This window comes from Colobus angolensis, unplaced genomic scaffold (assembly GCF_000951035.1).
Source record: "Colobus angolensis palliatus isolate OR3802 unplaced genomic scaffold, Cang.pa_1.0 Scaffold26, whole genome shotgun sequence".
Classification (NCBI taxonomy): domain Eukaryota; kingdom Metazoa; phylum Chordata; class Mammalia; order Primates; family Cercopithecidae; genus Colobus; species Colobus angolensis.
This window is the reverse complement of record NW_012115821.1, coordinates 9,978,852-9,998,301: the sequence shown is the minus strand read 5'-3', so window position 1 is coordinate 9,998,301 and position 19,450 is coordinate 9,978,852. Positions and strand designations below refer to the sequence as shown.

At 43.8% G+C, this 19,450-nt stretch overlaps 1 protein-coding gene across 2 annotated transcripts in view; it reads left to right on the top strand.

The window, feature by feature from the left end:
- PTPRG (protein tyrosine phosphatase, receptor type, G) overlaps positions 1–19,450 on the top strand; it is a 782,288-nt gene that overhangs the window by 679,456 nt on the left and 83,382 nt on the right. For both annotated transcript variants that reach the window (XM_011947202.1, XM_011947201.1), the window contains exons 11-12: positions 3,635–3,684; positions 5,267–6,044. In XM_011947202.1, the coding sequence (XP_011802592.1) occupies positions 3,635–3,684; positions 5,267–6,044 (828 nt within the window). The remainder of the gene's footprint in view (positions 1–3,634; positions 3,685–5,266; positions 6,045–19,450) is intronic.

The window sequence follows — 19,450 nt, the reverse complement described above, 5'->3', positions numbered from 1 at the left end:
GTCTTTCTTTGCTCAGAGGTGGACATGAGTTTACTCATTACATGTATTTGTGTTTATCCCTCTATGTCGATAAGGGGGCAAGTTTTAAAATGGAAAGAAAAAGATACCTCCTTTTTCAGAAAGATTAGGTTTCTCAATAATAAATTTAATCTGGCTTGGGAACATTAGGAAGCCACATGGAATATTTACCATATTATAGTAAATATAACACTATTTAGGTTATATGTAACATTACAATAAATATGTTTACCTTACTGTGGAAGATATAGCAATAATAATAGCAAGCAATATTTGTAGAATGGCTCACAGCGACAGAGCATTTTTACATAAGTTATTTCATCTGAACCTCACTTTATGGCAGCTGGTGCAGTAGGGGTTATTTTACAAACAGGAAAATGATGGCTTGCGTGCAGGTGACTTCAGAAAATCTCTGCTGCTAAGTTGAGTTGGGTTTTCTTATTGCAAAGCCCAATCACTAACACACAGCAGTGGCCTACCCCAAAGAGTAAAAATTACCAAACATCCACAGTCTTCAACAAAAGGATGAAAATATTGATTAGATATTCAAAGCCTTTTTGCAGTTCTCAACAGTCATGGAAAACGGGGATTTAGAAGCTGCTTCTTTGAGCCACAGACCCATCCGTGGCAAAGCCCATGGATTCTCTCTCAGAATGGTTTTAGATAAATAAGTGCAATACATAGGAAAGGAATCAATTATATTCAATACAGTTGTCAAAATATTTTAAACACATTCGGGATATAATAGTATGTGTGTTTTTTAAAAGTAAGGTATTAAATGACAAGTGGTTGGTCTGTTAGCTCCAGTGATTTCTGAGTAGTGATGAACATCAATGATATTCCAAAATAGCTACAACAACTCTAAGGTAGTATGAAAATATCTGAGATTTCAGTCAGGGACAAAGCTGCAGGTCCTGTGAATGCAGTTGATATTGGCTGCCTACATGCATAGTGGAAAAAAGGGCACCATTAGCAGTGAGAGCTTAGAAAAATCCCATTAGGCCCATGGACCCTAGGTTAAACTAAACTCCTGATATGAAAGGTCCTGTAGAAGCTTCTAGTCACCAGGGCTATCACTGACCCCAGTGGATATTGACCCCAGTGGAGATTGTTCAAGACCAGTGGAAAGCCACATGCTGATGGAGTGGCTGTTTGGTTTGTTGGCCTTAAGTAGAGCCCCTTTAAAAGGGCAGGTAAAGTAGTTCCTCCTGGGAACCTTTTTTCCTGTCTCAACTAGGGGAGGCATGCACGCCTGTCTGAAGCATACAGTATTGATCTTTGAGCAGCTCAGTGATCGTGGAAGTATATATTATGGCTGGGTGAGACCCCCCTTATTTGCTTTCTTTGCTGCCTTATTTGACCTGGGACCTAAAGGGTTATTTTATTTAGATGGGTCTGTTCCTCACATTTGTCTCTACACACATTTGACTTTCCAACTATGCAAAATGGATGTATCATCAGGTCAAGGTTGCAAACTCCAGCGCCCATGGGGCCAGGCAGGGGGCATGTACACATGAGGGGAGTGCCATCAGTGGGAAATCAGAGACCATGTGGCCAGCTAAAGGGGGTGATAGACACTCAGTCCCAGCTGAAAGGTGCCCTGCTGGAAGATGAGCCTAGTTTTGCCATTATTGTGAGTTTTCAGATAAGCAAGAGATTGAGAGCTTTAGAGAAAGCTACCATCTACAATTTTGGTGGCAAATTCTGTTTTGTTTTGTCTTTATAAAAGTTTGCAGGCCAAACAAAAATATATGTGGGTCACTTGCCATTTCTGGTTTTGGTAAATATCATAGCAGGTACAAGTGTTATTATTTTGGTAATTAGCATTTTCGCTAATCTCTCAGTGTATATAGGAAGCAGCTTTTCAGTTTACATAGCACTTTTGGTTTTTGAAAGAACCACATAGAAGCAGTTTGACGGGGTTTTTTAAAAGTCGTGTTGTTTAGCATTATTTGCAGTCGCCAAAAGGTGAAAGCAACCCAAGTGTGCATTGACTGATGAAGGCATAAACAAAACATGCTATATACATACAATGGAATATTATTCACCCTCAAAAACGAAGGGCATTCTGACACATGCTGCAAGGTGGATCAAGCTTGAGGACGTTATGCTGAGTAAAATAAGTGAGACACAAAAGGACAAATATATATGATTCCACTTATATGAAGTATCCAGAGCAGTCAGATTCATAAAGTACCGTGGTGGTTGCCGGGATTGGGGGAAGGAAGAAACGGGTTCTTTAATGCAGATAGAGTTTCTATTTTGCAAGATGACAAAGTTCTGGAGATGGATAGAAGTAATGATTGTACAACTGTGTGAACAACCTTAACACCACTCAACCATACACTTAAACATGGTTAAGATAGTAATTTTTTTAATTTAATTTTTATTTATTCATTTATTTATTTTTGAGATGAAGTCTTGCTCTGTCGCCAGGCTGGAGTGCAGTGTCGCTATCTTGGCTCACTGCAACCTCCGCCTCCCAGGTTCAAGCGATTGCCTCAGCCTCCCAAGTAGCTGGAGCTACAGGTGCGCGCTACCATGCCTGGCTAATTTTTTGTATTTTAGTAGAGACGAGGTTTCACCATGTTGGCCAGGATGGTCTCGATCTCCTGACCTCATGATCTGCCCACCTCGGCCTCCCAAAGTGCTGGGATTACAGGCTCTTGAGCCACTGTGCCTGGCCATTTTTTAAAAATTTTAAGATGATAAATTCTGTCATGTATTTTACCATAATCTTAAAAAATTGTTTTCTAAGTTATATTGTTTAATAACATGTAGGAGAACAGAGCTACAGGGAGAAATAAACACCAAAAAGGGTAATGTATGGTTAATATAAAATCACTGGACCATTTAAAACAATTGGCAGTAGCTTACAGGATTTTAAAATATAGGTAGGAATAGAAATATAACAGTACACAAAAGGTAAGGTGGGCAAATAGAATTAAATTATCATACAGTTCTTACATTTTTAACAAGTGGTGAAAGTACCGATTTAAGGTAAATAGTAATAAGTTAAGGATGGATAATTAGAATCACAAAAAAGATAAGAAATCATGACCAGAAAGATAGTAGAGGAGGAACAATGGTGTAATACGATAATTTAAATCAAGTTCAGATACAGGTAAAACTGACAGAGTCCAAATAGTGGCTAGCTTTGGGGGCAGAGGTGGATATGGACTAGATGCCAACACAGGTACACCTTTTCTCCAGCAAAGCACTGGCGAATGTCTTTATCTTACCATGGGGAGTGGTTACACAGGTGTTTACATATGTAAAATTCATTTAAGTATACACCTCTATCTTACGCATTTTACTAAATTTTTACCTCAATAAAACAGAAAACAATAAAAATTGAAAAATAATTTTTTAACTAATAGCTTAAGACAGGAGTCAGCATGCTACTATCCACACACCAAATCTAGCTCTCTGCATGTTTTTGTATGACTCATAGGCCAAGAAGGGTTTTACATTTTTAAATGGTTGGAAAAAATCTACAGAATAATATTTTGACATGTGAAAATTATATGTAATTCAGATTTGTGTTCATGAGGAATGTCTTGTTAGAGCCACAAAAAAAGTTTTATTGCTTAAATGTGATTTCTTTGTTTCTCAGCTAATACCACTCGAATATTCCAAGGGACCAGAATAGTGAAAACAGGAGTGGTAAGTAGAGAATGGGAAATTGCTTTGTCGTGGCTGTTAATTTGCTTGCAGTTAAAACTGTCACCACGAGGTGGCAGTATAATGTTGTTAAACTGCTCGATGTAAAGCGGTTATGGTAGAGAAAAAATTACATTATTCACTTTTTATAATTCAATACCTTACAAGCCGTGCAACAGTGTTAGGTGGTTATATTGTATAATTTTGTGAAGGTAAAAATTTTTCATATTTTTAGTTACGATTTTGTGGAATCAGACGATGCAGGACCACAAAGGGGTTAAATCTGTTCCAACCCTTTCATTTGACATATACTCAAATTCAGAGGTTGTCATTTGCCTAAAGTTATATGGATCTGAAAATTTCTGGAACCAGAATTAATATCTTAGTTTCCCCAACTCTGGTTCGTATAATGAATAATTAAAATATTAATTACAGCCGTGGTGATAATAATAATAGCCTAAAATTCACTAAACTCTTCCTGGGTTTCAGGCACGGATTATTTTATTTACTTCTCCAGGCAGCCCACAAGGTCAGTGTTACTGTTATTCCCGTTTTACAGATTAGGAAACCGAGGCTCAGTGAGTTAAAGTAGTGTCCAGCATCACCCAGAGGGCAAGCTAAAATTAGACTAATAGCTCAGAGCAGCACTTCTTGTTTTCCTGAGATACCTTATGTGAGTAAAACCCCCAGATTTGAGCCCCAATTTAGTATGGTGCTAAGAACGAGCCGAGTCTTGGACCCAGGCAACCCTGCATTTGTGCCTTCTTAACATCTCTGTGTCTCCGTTTCCTAACCTGCAAAATGGGGTGATGATCATGCCTGCCTCCAGAGTAGCATGGGAAGCCCTGGCACACAGTTGGCATTTGTTAATTGGAATTCTTGTTATTGTTGTTGATGTTGTTGTCATCTGTATGGGCTCAGATTTTCCCATGGATCAACTTAGAAGCTGAAAGGTACAGTGACTCTGAGTGCCCAACATGGAGATGCAGAGATGTCAACCATTGCCCAGAGCATACAGTGCAGAGCATGGCTCCTGCCTCTGACCCTGTCATTGCAGACCTGGGCAGGCTGCTTTCCCTCCTTGCCCACCCACTTCCTCACTGGGAGACAGTGGGGTTGGACTGGATCACCCAGTATTTTTCCAGACCTAGAGCTGAGTATCTCCTCAAGTGTTGGTGATATACATAAAATCAAAGGTCTTCTGCCTCTCGTCACCCCAAGAACAGATGGCCATCTGATTTTTCCAATTCATGACTTCTTTGTTGTGTAAGTCAGCTTTAACACTACTCACTTTTTTTGGCACTCAGCCTCATCTTGGGTAGTATCAGTGAAAAGCTGAGTCTGATTCACGAGTTATGCTTTTTCACATGTTCACAATTATTATAAAACCATTAAAATAAAAGTTGATTACCCATGGACCACCTAATGTCAACTTTATGCCATACATTGGAAAACTCCATACTACAGATGAGTAAAATCCTCAGAGGATGACAACCAGGGCCTCATTCCCAATGTTAATTACTAATGCTTCTCTGCTTTTTCTTCTTTTGCCTCTTTTCCACCCTTGCCGGGTAATCCTTCCCAGCCTACAGCGTCTCCTGCCTCTTCAGCCGACATGGCCCCCATCAGCTCGGGGTCTTCTACCTGGACGTCCTCTGGCATCCCATTCTCATTTGTTTCCATGGCAACTGGGATGGGCCCCTCCTCCAGCGGCAGCCAGGCCACAGTGGCCTCGGTGGTCACCAGCACGCTCCTCGCCGGCCTGGGGTTCAGCGGTGGTGGCATCTCCTCTTTCCCCAGCACCGTGTGGCCCACACGCCTCCCGACAGCTGCCTCAGCCAGCAAGCAGGCGGCTAGGCCAGTCCTCGCCACCACAGAGGCCTTGGCTTCTCCAGGGCCAGATGGTGATTCATCACCAACCAAGGACAGCGAGGGCACGGAGGAAGGAGAGAAGGATGAGAAAAGTGAGAGTGAGGATGGGGAGCGGGAGCACGAGGAGGATGGAGAGAAGGACTCAGAAAAGAAGGAGAAGAGTGGGGTGACCCACGCTGCCGAGGAGCGGAACCAGACGGAGCCCAGCCCCACACCTTCATCTCCCAACAGGACTGCCGAAGGGGGACATCATACTATACCTGGGCATGAGCAGGACCACACTGCCATCCCTACAGACCAGACAGGCGGAAGGAGGGATGCCGGCCTAGGCCCGGACCCCGATGCGGTCACCTCCACCCAAGTGCCCCGCACCGCCACAGAGGAGCAGTATGCAGGGAGTGATCCCAAGAGGCCCGAAATGCCATCTAAAAAGCCTGTGTCCCATGGGGACCGATTTTCTGAAGACAGCAGATTTATCACTGTTAATCCAGGTAAGTGGCACAGGTCCTCTTTGAGAGTTTTGCTGCTGTGAACAGTCGTACCCTTTTTCACAAAACTGAGAGTAGAAGGTGAAGCTTCAGGAAGTACTTCATATTCTTAGAACCATGTATGTCCATCATAGGAAAGGTGCACACGTGTGAATGTGTGTCCCTATTTTACTCCAAAAGCCTACTCTCTTATGCTGGAGAAAGTCTTTCTTTGATGTTTGTTTTCTTGCCTCAGAATAACTCAAGGGACTTCAACCAGGCAATGAGATAAATGAATTAAAAAAGCCATCGATCTTAAGACGTTTATTTATTAAGATTTCATTCCATATTCATTATATAATGTATCTATAAATGGCTAGTTTGCTGCCAGGGACTGGGCAGGGTGCTGTCCCAGGGGAGCCTGGTCCCTGACTAGAAAGTTTAAAGGGGAAGGCAGACAGATGACAGCAGCTAGCTGGAGCATGTGCCCGGAAGTGAGGTAACAGGAACGTTAGAAAGTCAGCAAGCTAGATGGTGGTTAATCGGCAAGCTAGATGGTTAACTGGCAACCTGGAAAAGCTAGCTAACTGAAGTTTTCAACTGTGAAATGGTAATAGAAGAAATAAACAGGATGCTGTCCAAGAGAATTACGGAGAGGATAGGGGCCTACCTTAACTAAGAAAGGCCACTCTGGAGAAGTGACATGTTCATGGAAATCTACAGAATGAAAGGCTTCAGCTTGGGGAGAGCCCATGGTCCTTGCCCAAGAAATACGGCCCTCTCTCCCCAGAGCTCCCATTGCTGTGGGAATGAGCCAGTGTATAGACAGTGAGGCCAGGGCATGAGATCCTCATCTTACCCCTCCTGGTGGCAATTCTGTTGCTCTATCATATGCTCAAATCTTAATGAACCATCCTGATAGTTTCTGCAAGGGAGCCATAAGCATGAGGAGTTGTTATTGTTGTGAGGGCTTTTCTTAATAAGAAATTCTTCATTTTGCCAGACTACAAGATGTTTAGCAACAATTTTTTTTGCGTCTAAGCTGTTGTGGAGTTATAAGAGTGCAAAAAAAAAGCAACTGGTAAATATTTATTTGCTTTTGCACTTGTAAACATTAAAATTCATCTAAAGCTGAGATCTCGTATGTTAAGATACAACTTAGAATAAATTTTCATGTTTTGAATTACTTTCCTCTTAAAGCTAGTATGAACTAATTTTTTGAAGTGGAGGTCTCCTGTGGGTATTGCTCCCTTTTGCTGTGATTTGGGGAAAGGTGCAGAGTAGCCTTTTGTGGAACTGAGTGAAGGAAATATGGGGCCACTTGGGAAGCTGTTTCTGTATGAACAGTGACATTCCCTCTAGAAATTACTTTGAAAAAGTTGAATTTCTTGTGTTTGAAGATACTGAAGAAACATGTATGGAATGCCCACTGTATAAGAGGCACCAAGCTAGGCTTTGGGAGTAGAACATAGGTCAACACAGACTTTTCTTCTCTTGGGGTTTGCGTTCTGGTAGGGGAGCTTGAGAATATGCCAGTAAACAAATACATACCCTTAAGTAACCTTAATTGCTGCGGTTGGGGAGCGGAGGGACAGTGTAGCTTTGAGTGGTCAAGGATGACCTCTGAGCAGAGATCCAAGTGGTAAGAAGGAGCTAGCCATGCAGAGATCCAGGGAGGGGAATTCTGAGCTGCAGGAACAGCAGGTCCAGGGACCCTACAGTGGGGAATTAATTTGGATTAGTTGAGGAGCTATCAGGCCAGTGTGGTTAGACCAGAGACAGTGCGGGGGAGAGAAGGGGATGGATTTAGAGATTGATGGAGGTGCTCTGGAAAGGTACTCATTGACCACGCTGATGATTTCGTTCTACTAGAAATGAGCCACCACTGGTAGATTTCAGCTGCAGCATTACTTGATTGCTTTTTTGAAAGACCACTCAGGCCTCTGCATGGAGATGATATAGGAAGGCAGGAATGGATGAAAGAAGACCATTTAGGAGGCAGTAGTAATGGTGGCTTGGACCAGTGTGTTTTCTACAAAGACAGGTGGTGGACTTGGAATTGATTTTTCAGGCTTGAGTGTTCAGCCTCTGGACTATGGACTCTGGCAAAGTAGCATTCTCAGCCTGCTCCTCTTAAACATTTGTTTGACCACATTCCTGAAAAATATGGCTGCTGAGAGTTTAGGCTGGGAGTATTTACAGTTTGAGATGGGAGAGAGGCAGGGACTGGGACCGCCCCAGGTAAGTAGAAATGAGTTCTTGCCATTGGAGTCAGGTTCCAGATTCCAGAGACAGGGGAGAAGAAACGGATGGTAAACTTTGGGGGCTCCCTACTCCAGGTACGAGGTGTGTTGGTCTTCAGCTTCCACCCTACAGAAATCTGAGAACATCTACAATCTTGGCAGAGTGGCTTTGGGAGTCAGATCAACCCCGTCGGCTCTGTCCCTTATCCACTCGGGGTCCTCAGGTAAGTCTTAGTCCCGTGTACTCATTTGCCAAGTGGAGCTAATGATCATGCTTAATGCTGAAGGTGGTGTGGCTGTGGAGACCCCTCGCTGTCACTGACAAATAGGAGCTGTTAGCAGGCCAGTTGCCACACAATGATGGTGACTGTGAGGAGGCCCCCCATAGCCTTTTCCTTTGCTCTCGTCTGTGGACATTAAAGCTATTGGTCCCCAAGTAGCTGCCATTAAAAATGACCTCCAGATGGCCAGGTGCCATGGCTCACTCCTGTAGTCCCAGGACTTTGGGAGGCCAAGGAGGGTGGATCGCTTAAATCCAGAAGTTCATGATCAGCCTGGGCAACATGGTGAAACCGCATCTCTAGAAAAAACAAAACAATTACTAGGGCATAGTGGCTTATGCCTGTAGTCCAGCCACTTAGGAGGCTGAGGTGGGAGATCACTTCCACCTGGAAGGCAGAGGCTGCAGTGAGAGGATCACGCCACTGCACTGCAGCCTGTATGACAGAGCAAGACTGTCTCCAAAAAAAAAAAAAAAAAAAAAGACCTCCTCCTGAAACTCAACACTGGTAAATCAGAGCTTTCCCTTATCACCTTCAGCTCAGTAAGAAGGTCCACTTCTTCTGAAAGCTAAAAAACTTCCTTCAGAATTTCAAGCAATTCAAATCTAAAAATGGTGGTGATGATTGTTTAAGCCAGAGATAAGCAAACTTTTTCAGCTAAGGGCCAGAGAGTAAATATTTTTCAGTTTTGCAGGCCACAGGTCTCTGTTGCAGCTACTTAATTCTGCCTTGCAGCACAAAAGCCACCATAGACAATACACAGCTGAGAGGATGTGATAGTATTTCAATTAAAACTTTGTTTGCAGAAACAGGCAGTTGGTCTGATATGGTCCACAATCTGTCATTTGCCAATCCCTGGTTTACGCAGAAATATGCATGTGCCTGTCGATTAGTAAAGGATGTGAGTGACCTGAGGGTAAAACAAGCAAACCCCACGTCAGTCAATGATCCTTAAGGTCTTGCTTCACTTCCATTCACCCTGTCCTTTGTTCTGTCTGCTTTCTCCAGTATGGTATTTATTTTTTAATGAAATCACCATCATTTCAATGTTAGTGATTTATTTTAAGGACTTTGTGTGTACATTTGCTTTAAATCTGTTCCATATTTATTTTTTCTTCATATTAAGAAAAAACAATTACTTTAATCAATACCTGGTCTCTGAAAAGAGTGATAATGTGTAAAGTTACACACTGTTATATTTTTATGAGTGTCTCCAAAAGGCTTGTTTAAATTCCTTTGGTGTTTCATAACATCTTTTTAAGTCCTGTGAGTACTGGCTTTAATATATTATCTCGCAGGGAAGAAGAAGGGAATCCTTCTATAGAAGAAGTGGCAAACCCAGACACCTACAGAAACCAGTTAATACTAATGAGAAACAAGGACCAGGTGTTAGACATCAGGGAGTGGTAAGGACTACAGCAAATTAAAGAGCACATGACCTTTCTAAAGAGGGCCAACTCACTCAGCTCCCACAGATTGCTGCCAGTGAGAATGCCTAATGAGCCAGAAATCCAGGTTTTTGTGCAGAACCACCCAACTTTCAAGTAAGCTCAAATTTTTAAAACAGTTTCTCCTTTTTAAAAATGTAGGCCAAACTAAACCCATCCCTGGGCCAGGTAGGAACCGCTGGTGCTCAGCCTCTACTAGAGTGTTGATTGCTAGACTTTCAACTTCCCTGGAAGCCTTTCAGAAGGCTTGAAGGCCTACATGTACTCCCTCCCTCTCACCAGGCTTTTTTCTAGCGTTTCTTTAGTGCAAAGCCCTCAGCTGGATGTCTGCTACATGGAAATCCAGCATGTGGTCCCACCCTCAGGAGCCGCAGCCTGAGCCCAGAAGCCAGTTGATGCAATGAAATGTTCTTGGGGGCACCGTGCAGTACAGCATACCCTACAAACACATTTCAGAGTGGGCATCATCTACAAATTCATCATTTGGTGCTGGGATTCTCCATTTTTGTTTCCTTAAATTAGGGAAACCCTTTTTTCAGATTGAATCTTGCTCAGAACCCCAGTGTGTGAACACTCAGTGCTGAAGGTTTACTAACTGCCTCTTCTGGCTCAACCCTGAGTCAGGTGCCAAGGGGACAGTCCACTTCAGGGGTCGGCATACCACAGCCAGCAGGCCACATCCATCCCTGGCCTGCATTTGCATGGCCCATGAGCTAAGAGCGGACACAGCTGGGCAGTGGCTCTGGGCTGCTGTTCTGCTTTGAGACACAGTGGAGGGTGCAAAGCTGCAGCCACTCTGCTCCTTTGGGCAAACCATGAGGCGCCTCTTTGGAACTCTCAAGCACGAAGGAACCCAATGTGAAAACCTTTAATTACAGAAATAATAACAGCATCACCAGTGAACATTTGTGCTAGCTCTGCCAGTGCAGAAGGCCAGCTGAGTATGTCACTGATCCTAGAGTACTCCCATGAATGTCATGCTTTGTTGCCTTCATGCCGGTGAGGGAAGGAGGCTCAGATGAAGGAACGTGCCCAGAACCACACGGCCCGTGGCAAGACAAAGCCCAAACATGGGCTCTGACTCTGTAATCCTGGGGGATCCTCCCCACGTGGTGCTGGCTTTGGCACTGGTTCCCAGAATTAGCAATGCCAGATGATTTCAGATGCAGTATTAATTATTAAGTGAATATTTTAATGTGTGCTTTTAAAAAGAGACCAACTTTCCATTTGTGACAGTGGTTCTCAACCGGAGGCAATTCTGTCCTTCTCCCTAGGAATATGTGGGAGCATCTGGAGACATTTGTAGTTGTCATAACTGGCACTGGGGTGCTACTTGGTGTCTCGTGGGTAGAGGCCAGGGCTGTTGCTAAACGTCATATGGTGCACAGGACAGCTCCGCAACAAGGAACCATCTGGTCAAAAATGTCATTAATGCCAAGGCCGAGAACCCCTGATTTATAGTATTCATGTAAAGTTTCCTTTTTGAAGAAGTTTACTTGAGGACAAATAGAGTAGTAATTTAAAGACAAAGTACCAGTACAGGTTCAGGCAGATTGGGCAGAAACCATGACTGCAGTACCCAGCTGTCTAGGGATTGGGAGCAGTACAGCATGCTTTATTTAAAATTAGTTGTATCAGGCACTTGTACGGACTATCAGAAGTAGTTTTCAGCCAGGGCTAGTTTTGCTGATCAGGTTTCTTTCTAGAGAAGTGTTTTCTTTATAATTCTGCCCACCCCCGTCCTGATCTGTCATCTTCCTGGCATGTCCACGGGAATGAGCTCAGGGTAGGCTGAAGGGGTTACTCAGCTGCCAGTACGGTTTAGTTTCTTCTCAGAAAGTATCTGGGTCCTTGGAGTTTCTATTGCCCACTGAACAATCTTTGAATTAAGACAGATGGTAAATCTCATGGTATGGAAAACCAGACCCCACCAAGAACAGTTAGATTTCCAGAAAGGTTGGAGTCAAGAATTCAGGTTGCAGCAGGTGGCATAGTTGGTGTAAGATTGGTGTACAGCTTCTGTCTGTGACTGATTTCAAAACCACGTACTTTTGCAACCAACTGTCAGTGGTGGCCGTCTGGTAGGTTAGGACTTGCCATCTTTTAGGGGCTTGGAATTAAATTAGGATTTATCAAATGCCTCCCCACTTTCCCAACACCTAATTGAAATAGAGATGACAGACCATCATTTTGATTGTTTGAGTCTGGTGAATTAAGCTCTGCGTGAAATGGTAAGGGAGCACTTATTCACAGGAACTCTTGGCAGTGATATAAATGGAAACGAATGATGCTCTAATCCTGCCCACACGTGTTAACACAGAGCCAGTGTCCTGTTGCAAGAGAACATACTTATTTGTAACTGATGAACAGTCATTTCTCTGCAGCAGTGGTTTGGGTAATGTCAGGGCTCCAGAAAAATAAAAGGCCAATTTTGTGGCCCTGTAGAAACAGCAGCCACCTTATTTCACACCTGTTAGAATGGTTTCTATCAAAAATATAGAAGATAAGTGTTGGCAGAAATGTGGAAAGAAGGGAACCCTTTGTGCACTGTTGGTGGGAATGTAAAATGTGCAGCCACTGTGGAAAACAGTATGATAGTTCCTTAAAAAAGTAAAAACAATTATCATATGATTTAGCAATTCTACTTCTGGATACACAGTTGATCCTTGAAAAAAACAGTCTTGAACTGCTTGTATCCACTTATACATGAGTTTTCATCTGTCTCTGCCACCCCTGAGAGAGCAAGGCCAACCCCTCCTCATTCTCCCCTCATCAGCCTACTCAAAGTGAAGATGATGGAAATGAAGACCTTTATGATGACCCACTTCCACTTAATGAATAGTAAATATAAATATTTTCTCTACCTTACGATTTTCTTTATAGCATTTTCTTTTTTCCAGCTTACTTTATTGTAAGAATATAGCATATAATACAAATAATGTACAAATATGTGTTAACTGACTATTTATGTTATTAATGAGGCTTCCGGTCAACAGTAGACTATTAGCAGGAAAGTTTTTGGAGACTCAAAAGTTATACATGAATTTCTGACTATTCAGGGATTAGCACCCCTAACACCTGTGTTGTTGATGGGTTAACTCTATGGCCAAAGGATTGAAAGCAGGATCTCAAAGAGATATTTGTAGACCCATGTTCATGGCAACATCATCGACAATAGCCAAGAGGTGGAAGCAGCCCAAATGTTCATCAGTGGGTGAATGGAGAAACAAAATGTGGCATAGAGTACATACAGTGAAATCACTACTCAGCCTTTAAAAGGAACGAAATCCTGTCACATGCTACAACATGGATGAACCTTGAGGACATTATGCTAAATGCAATAAGCCATTCACAAAAAGATGAATTCCACCTATCTAAGATACCTAGCGTAGTCAAACTCAAAGAAACAAAGTAGAATGGTGGTTGCCAGAGGCTGATGAAAGGAGAAATGGGGAGTTGTTTAATGGATATAGAGTTTCTGTTTTGCAAGAGGAAAAAGTTCTGGAGATCAGTTGCACAACAGTGTGAATATACTCAACATCACTGAATGGGACACTTAGAAATGGTTAAGATGGTAAATTTTGTGTTATGTGTTTTTTACCACTTTTTTTTTTTTTTTCAAGCAGCCACCTTAATTCACAGATATTGGGAGGTTTTTAATGAGTGTTATGGTTCAGAACAAATATGGTGAAATTCCCCACGATGGAAACAGGCTATAAATTTATGAGTATGCAGATCGTCCTTCTCTTTATCTTCCTTGCAAATTAAAGAATCTTGCTCTTCCTTACTCCTGATAGAGGCCTCCTGGATCCAAGCTAGTTTTAGTCTTGACACCAGAGGGGTTCTTGTCCTGTAGCAGAAGTTGAGCCCTTACTGGAGGGTAGGAGGCATTTCAGATGGGTCCATCTGATGTATTGCTGCCGGTAGCATTTATAGTACATTGTACTCCGTTTTTATTTGCTTCTACTGGGATGAGAGCCAAGCCAGTAAAAGGCAAACAGCATTAATTCAGTGATGACATATGCCACTGAAAACTGTTTTTCTTTTCTTTTTTTTTTTTTTTTTAATTTTTTTTAAAAAGCAGAATGGAGGCACTTTACTCAGATTCTGCTGGGTGCTGAAATAAAGACGGAGAGAAAGAAAGGCTGTGGGGAGGTTGTTAACCTTACCTTCCTCCTGCATATGCTCAGAGAGGGTTTATTAGCATTTTGCTCCAAGTTTCACGGGGAAGACATTTCGGGAGCAGGCTCATTCTTTGAGTCTGGGCTCTAGCTGGCCTCACATCACCCTCTGAGTAGCTGTTCACCTGCACATCACATCCATTGGGGGAGTACTGGGTATCAGTTGATACTTCTTTCCTCATTGTCATCTTCTACACAGATCCAAATGCACTGAGAATGGACTATGTTATATGGGCAGAGCAACAGCATGGTTGGTTTCTAATTGGCCTAAAAATAAAATCTGTTCAAAAATAAACAGAATTGGAAAAAGCTGCTTTGTACAGAAAGAGCCTCTTCTCTTAAGCCAGGTTAGTGGTATCAGGATCGTGGTAAGTTTATTAAACCATGATTTTTACTTTTAATTTTGAGGCCTTTTTAAAAAAGACCTGAGTTAGTGTTGTTCTGCAGACTTACTGGGTCAGAGTGCCATCTTGCAAACTGAAACTAGGCTGGCCAGAGTGAGCTGACAGTGGGAGTTGGGGGTGAGGAAAGCTGGTCTGGTGTGACATTAAGGAGTAGTGACGACTGTGGCAAACCAGTGAGACATACCCTGTCTGAAGGGAGTGTGCTGCTTGATTCCAACTGACATTTGCCATGTAGGAATTTAGGCTTTTGTTGCCAACCTTGAACATTTCCAGTGGAAGCTACCATTGCTGATTTTTATCTGAATTTCTTTGCTTATTAAATGTTGGTAGCTACCTCCCAATTAAAAAATAATTACTGGGAAAGGGCGTCAAACCAGAGTTGCCAGTTCATAACCCATGTCAGGCAGGAATCGAAGGGCTAGTCCTTCTGGGAAAACTACATCATCTGGATGAACAAGAGATGGAGGTGAGGAGGAGCTCTGTTAACCCAGAGGTCCTGTCCTTATCTTGGTGTCACAATTTAGGCATCATGGAGGGAAGCAAACCCCCAGTAGCTGGGCAGCTCAGTCCCGCTGGACCCTTCAGGAGGCAGCTAGGTCACCAGCAAAGCTCTGCATAAAAGTGTGCTGCTCCTGACAGATGGGAGTGTCTAGTGTTAATATACTGTCAGCATTGTTGCTTGGCTCCATTGAAGGAAAGAAAAGAATGAACATTTCTTGGGCACCCCCTCTGTGTCAGGCACTGTGCTTGGTGCCTGACTGATCCAGAGCACCTTCATGAGCAGGCAGCCTGTGCTCAGAAGGGCCTATGCTTGCCTTCATACTCTCTCATACTCTACTGTCACCTTCTCAAAACTCTTTAATAACTTTTGAATGGGCCCCATGATTTCATTTTGCATTTGGTCCTATAAGTTATGTAGCCATAACTTACACAATGTGTTTTCACACAGATGATCTTTTTTCATCCTCAGGACTGCCAAGAGGTGAGTGTTATCATTTGTCTCCCTTTGATACAGGAGTGAAGAGACATTCAGAAATGGGCAGTCATTTACCCAAAGCCACATAGCTGGAAAGGCCTAAGTCAGAATTTGTACTCAGGTCTGCCTGAGTCTGGGGTGCAGAATTGCCACCCTGCGGCATGCTGCTGTGGTTGTACTGAAAGGCCTACAGCATGTTCTGGTCTCTGGAGGCCTAGGCATGGGGAATTTTAGCCTCATGGATTGTCGGTGTCTGAGGGCATATTATGAGATGGGTGTATACTCAGTGCCACACTTTGTGTGTTCTAGTAGTCCTAGCAGCTTGCTGTTTTATTAGGGCCACTAATTGAGTCAGGGAGCAGGACGGGTATTTCTTCTGAAGGACACAGCAAGAAGTACAGGGGCCATGCACAGTGGCCCATACCAATAATCCCAGCACTTTCAGTGGGGGTTGAGGCAGGAGGATCCCTTGAGCCCAGAAGTTTGAGACCAGCCTGGGCAACATATCAAGAAAGTGTCTCTACCAAAAAAAAAGGAAGAAAAGAAGTATGATACAGTCTAGTCTCAGGGCAAACTGAGATTCTAGCTCTTTACCAGCAATCTCATCATAGGCAGCCCTTTGTGCTGATACCCAGCACATCTGAAGTTCTGTATGACTGCCACTTATACACTCAGATGTTACAGAGAGGAGTCAGATTCAGCAAACACCAGTGTGCATTCACCATCTCCTGCTATGGTGTGAGGGTGCTGAGGAACAGAGTGGTGGTGATGATAAGTAATGATGATGCTGCTAGGATGGTGGCTGGTGATGGTGTTGCTGAAGTTGGGGTGGTGGTGATGACAATAATCACAATAGTTAACATTAAACAGGTGCCAGGCAACATTCTAAGTGTTTTGTATGCAAAACTCAATCTTCATCCCACTACAATGCCGTATGCAACATTATTACTTCCATTTACAGAGGAGGAGACTGAGGCACAGCGAAGTTAGGTCAGTTGCCCAAAGTTGCAAAGCTAGTAGGAGGCAGAGCTTTGTAACTGTTCTTCCATACATAGATGGAAATCAGCCCTGCCTTTGGGGACCTAGAGTCACAAAAGAGCGATTATAAATGAGTGTGACGTGTGCAGTAAGAGTAACACAAGATGATGATGGTGGTGGTGGTACTTAGCATTTGCTTGATGCCAGGCACACCTCTAGGTGCTTACATGTACCTTCTTATTGAATTCCCCAACAGTCCTATGAAGTAGGCTCTTTTTATCCCATTTTATAGATGAAGAACTCCATGCCCAAACTGGTTTAAGTTATTGGTTAAAGGTTACACAGAAAATGGCAGAGCCAGGATTTGAACCTATAATCTCTGCTCTGCCCTTAAGAGATAGTGCAAACTGGTGGCTTCTGGAAGCCTCACAGAGAAGGTAGCATTTGAACCAGGATCCGAAGGATCAATAAGATGAATTCTGGCATCAGGAAAGGAAAGGTACTCCCTACAGTAGGAATGGGAGGGGCAAAGACAGAGAGGTGGGACCATGGCCCAGCATGGTCACTGACTGGGTGAGTGTAGCTGGAACAGCAGGAGATGATGCTGGTTTGGGGATGGAAGGCCCTGCTCCTAAAGAGCCTTGCTTTCCCCACTCAGGGGTATCCTGAGGGCCATGAGGGGCTACTTAGGAAAGTGACAGGAGCAGATTTCACTTGATGACCCGGAGACGGAATCCAATTCTAGGTTCCTGGCACCAGGAAGACAAAGCATTACTGTGAATTTGAAAATGAAATCAACTTTATCATGCCCCACATGGAAATTCAGTCACACTCTTATTTTTGCTTGGCTTTTATGTAAAAGACCCAAGCCAATGAAACTGCCTGCCATTAGTCAAGGTCAGAGTGAAACTTGTCAGAAAAACTTCCTTAAGTCTCTCACTGAACTACAAGTTATTGCCAACCTGAGAGCTCCTCCATAGAAACTGCCATTTGGAGACTGTCCACAGTGGGATTTCAGATAGGCTCCAACCCCCTACGGGAATCCCCCCTCCAACCCTGTCCCCCGGCCAATTATTACACACTTTCACGAAATGTTAGAGGGAGAAATGACCCCATTGTGGAAATCAAGTTTGAGGCCAGTTCTGACCTGGGCTGTGACTCAAGAGCCTTGTCTTGTGGACCTTTATTCTCTATGCTGTTGGTTCTCACTTTTTCTGGGTCCTGGACCCCTCTCAGAATCCAGTGAAAACTGAACACTCACCCTGTAGAGGAGGAGAGGGGGAGAGACATTATCACCAACAGAAAGATGCCCCTGTGGCTTCAGGGACAATATAACATGCCACTGATCCACACAACCAGATGGTCACTCCCTAACCCCTTCCCAAGGCCAAGAAATTCTGGAGTGGTCACTTTTCACTGGTTTTAGAATGGCTGAAATATGCCAGGCGTGGTGGCTCAAGCCTATAATCCCAGCACTTTGGGAGGCTGAGGTGGAAGGATCACTTGAGGTCAGGAGTTCGAGGGCAGCCTGGGCAACATGGTGAAACCTTGTCTCTACTAAAAATACAAAAATTGGCTGGGCGTGGTGGCGCATGCCTGTAATTCCAGGTACTTGGAGGGCTACAGTGGGAGGATCACGTGAGCCTGGGAGGCGGAGGTTGCAGTGAGCCAAGATCATGCACTCCAGCCTGGGTGACAGAGTGAGACCCTGTTTCAAAAAAGAAAAAAAAAAAAATGATAGAAATACCACGGAGGTGGTATTGCCAGTGATTGTTTAGGGATATAAGTGTGAGGGACTATTTTGGCCAAGAGTTCCTTTCTGTGGTCTGGGATGAAGAGGACATGGAGTTTTCATTCTTTGTAGCAGCATAGGCAAGAATCCTGTTCTGCAAGGAGCGAGGAGAGGAACAAGACACTGAGAGTCCCTCCTGTACCCAGAGGCTTCCCAGAGTGGATACTGATTTTAACTGAACATGTGGCCTATAGCGTCAACCCTCCCAACATTGTTTTCCATTAACAGAACTTCCAAGTCTTTGAGATTCCCCCACCACCAGCCAGATAATTGCCTGGCTGGGCTGCCCCCTTCTGGGGGCCCCACAAAATTCTTATTTGCAACTCTGGTTTCTCTGGCCAGCCACCAGAGCTTTGCAATAAAAGCATTATGTTGATGGAGAGAAGGCATGCCTGATCTTTGTCTGCTTCAGCTTAAAACCCTGCAGTAGTATCTACTGCCCTTAGGACTAAAATCAGTTTCTTTATTTTAGCCTAAAAGGCCCTGGCTTCATCTGCCTTCCAATTCCCCATCTGGGTCCCCTTCCCTCTCATTCTTGTACTCCCACTGATTTGATGGTCTCCGTCCAGAACACCCGTCTTCCCCAACTCTCTGCCTAACTAACTCCCCTTCATCCTTCAACACTTGGCCTTCGTTGGGGAGCTCATGGAGACCTGGGCTTGGAGAGCTATTCCCCTATGGCCCCCTGTGCATCTCCTGGTGCCACATTCATTGTATTATTACTTGTGGTTGTGCCCGCCTCTCCCCATTTAAGATTCTTCCCCATGGGCACAGCAGTGCTACTGTCTGATGTACTGCTGTGTCCCCATCCTCTTGCACCAGGCCTGTGCATAGTAGGGGCTTGGTAAGAATCTATCCTATCTAATGAAAAAATGGAGCAGGGGGTTAAGAAAATGGACAGGCACAGCTAGGAAGGCACTTTAGAAACGGCAAAGTGCTCTGTGGTGGTTTTTAATCAGAGTGTGCTGCACCTACTTGACTCTGTCTTCTTCTACCTGTGAGCTGGGGATACATCAGGTCCTACCTGCGTCACAGGCCTGTGCCTGAAACAAAGGAGGTGGTCAACACAAAATGCGTAAGAGGAAATCCAGTGAAACGCATCGTAACACACTTCTTCCTGACTCGGG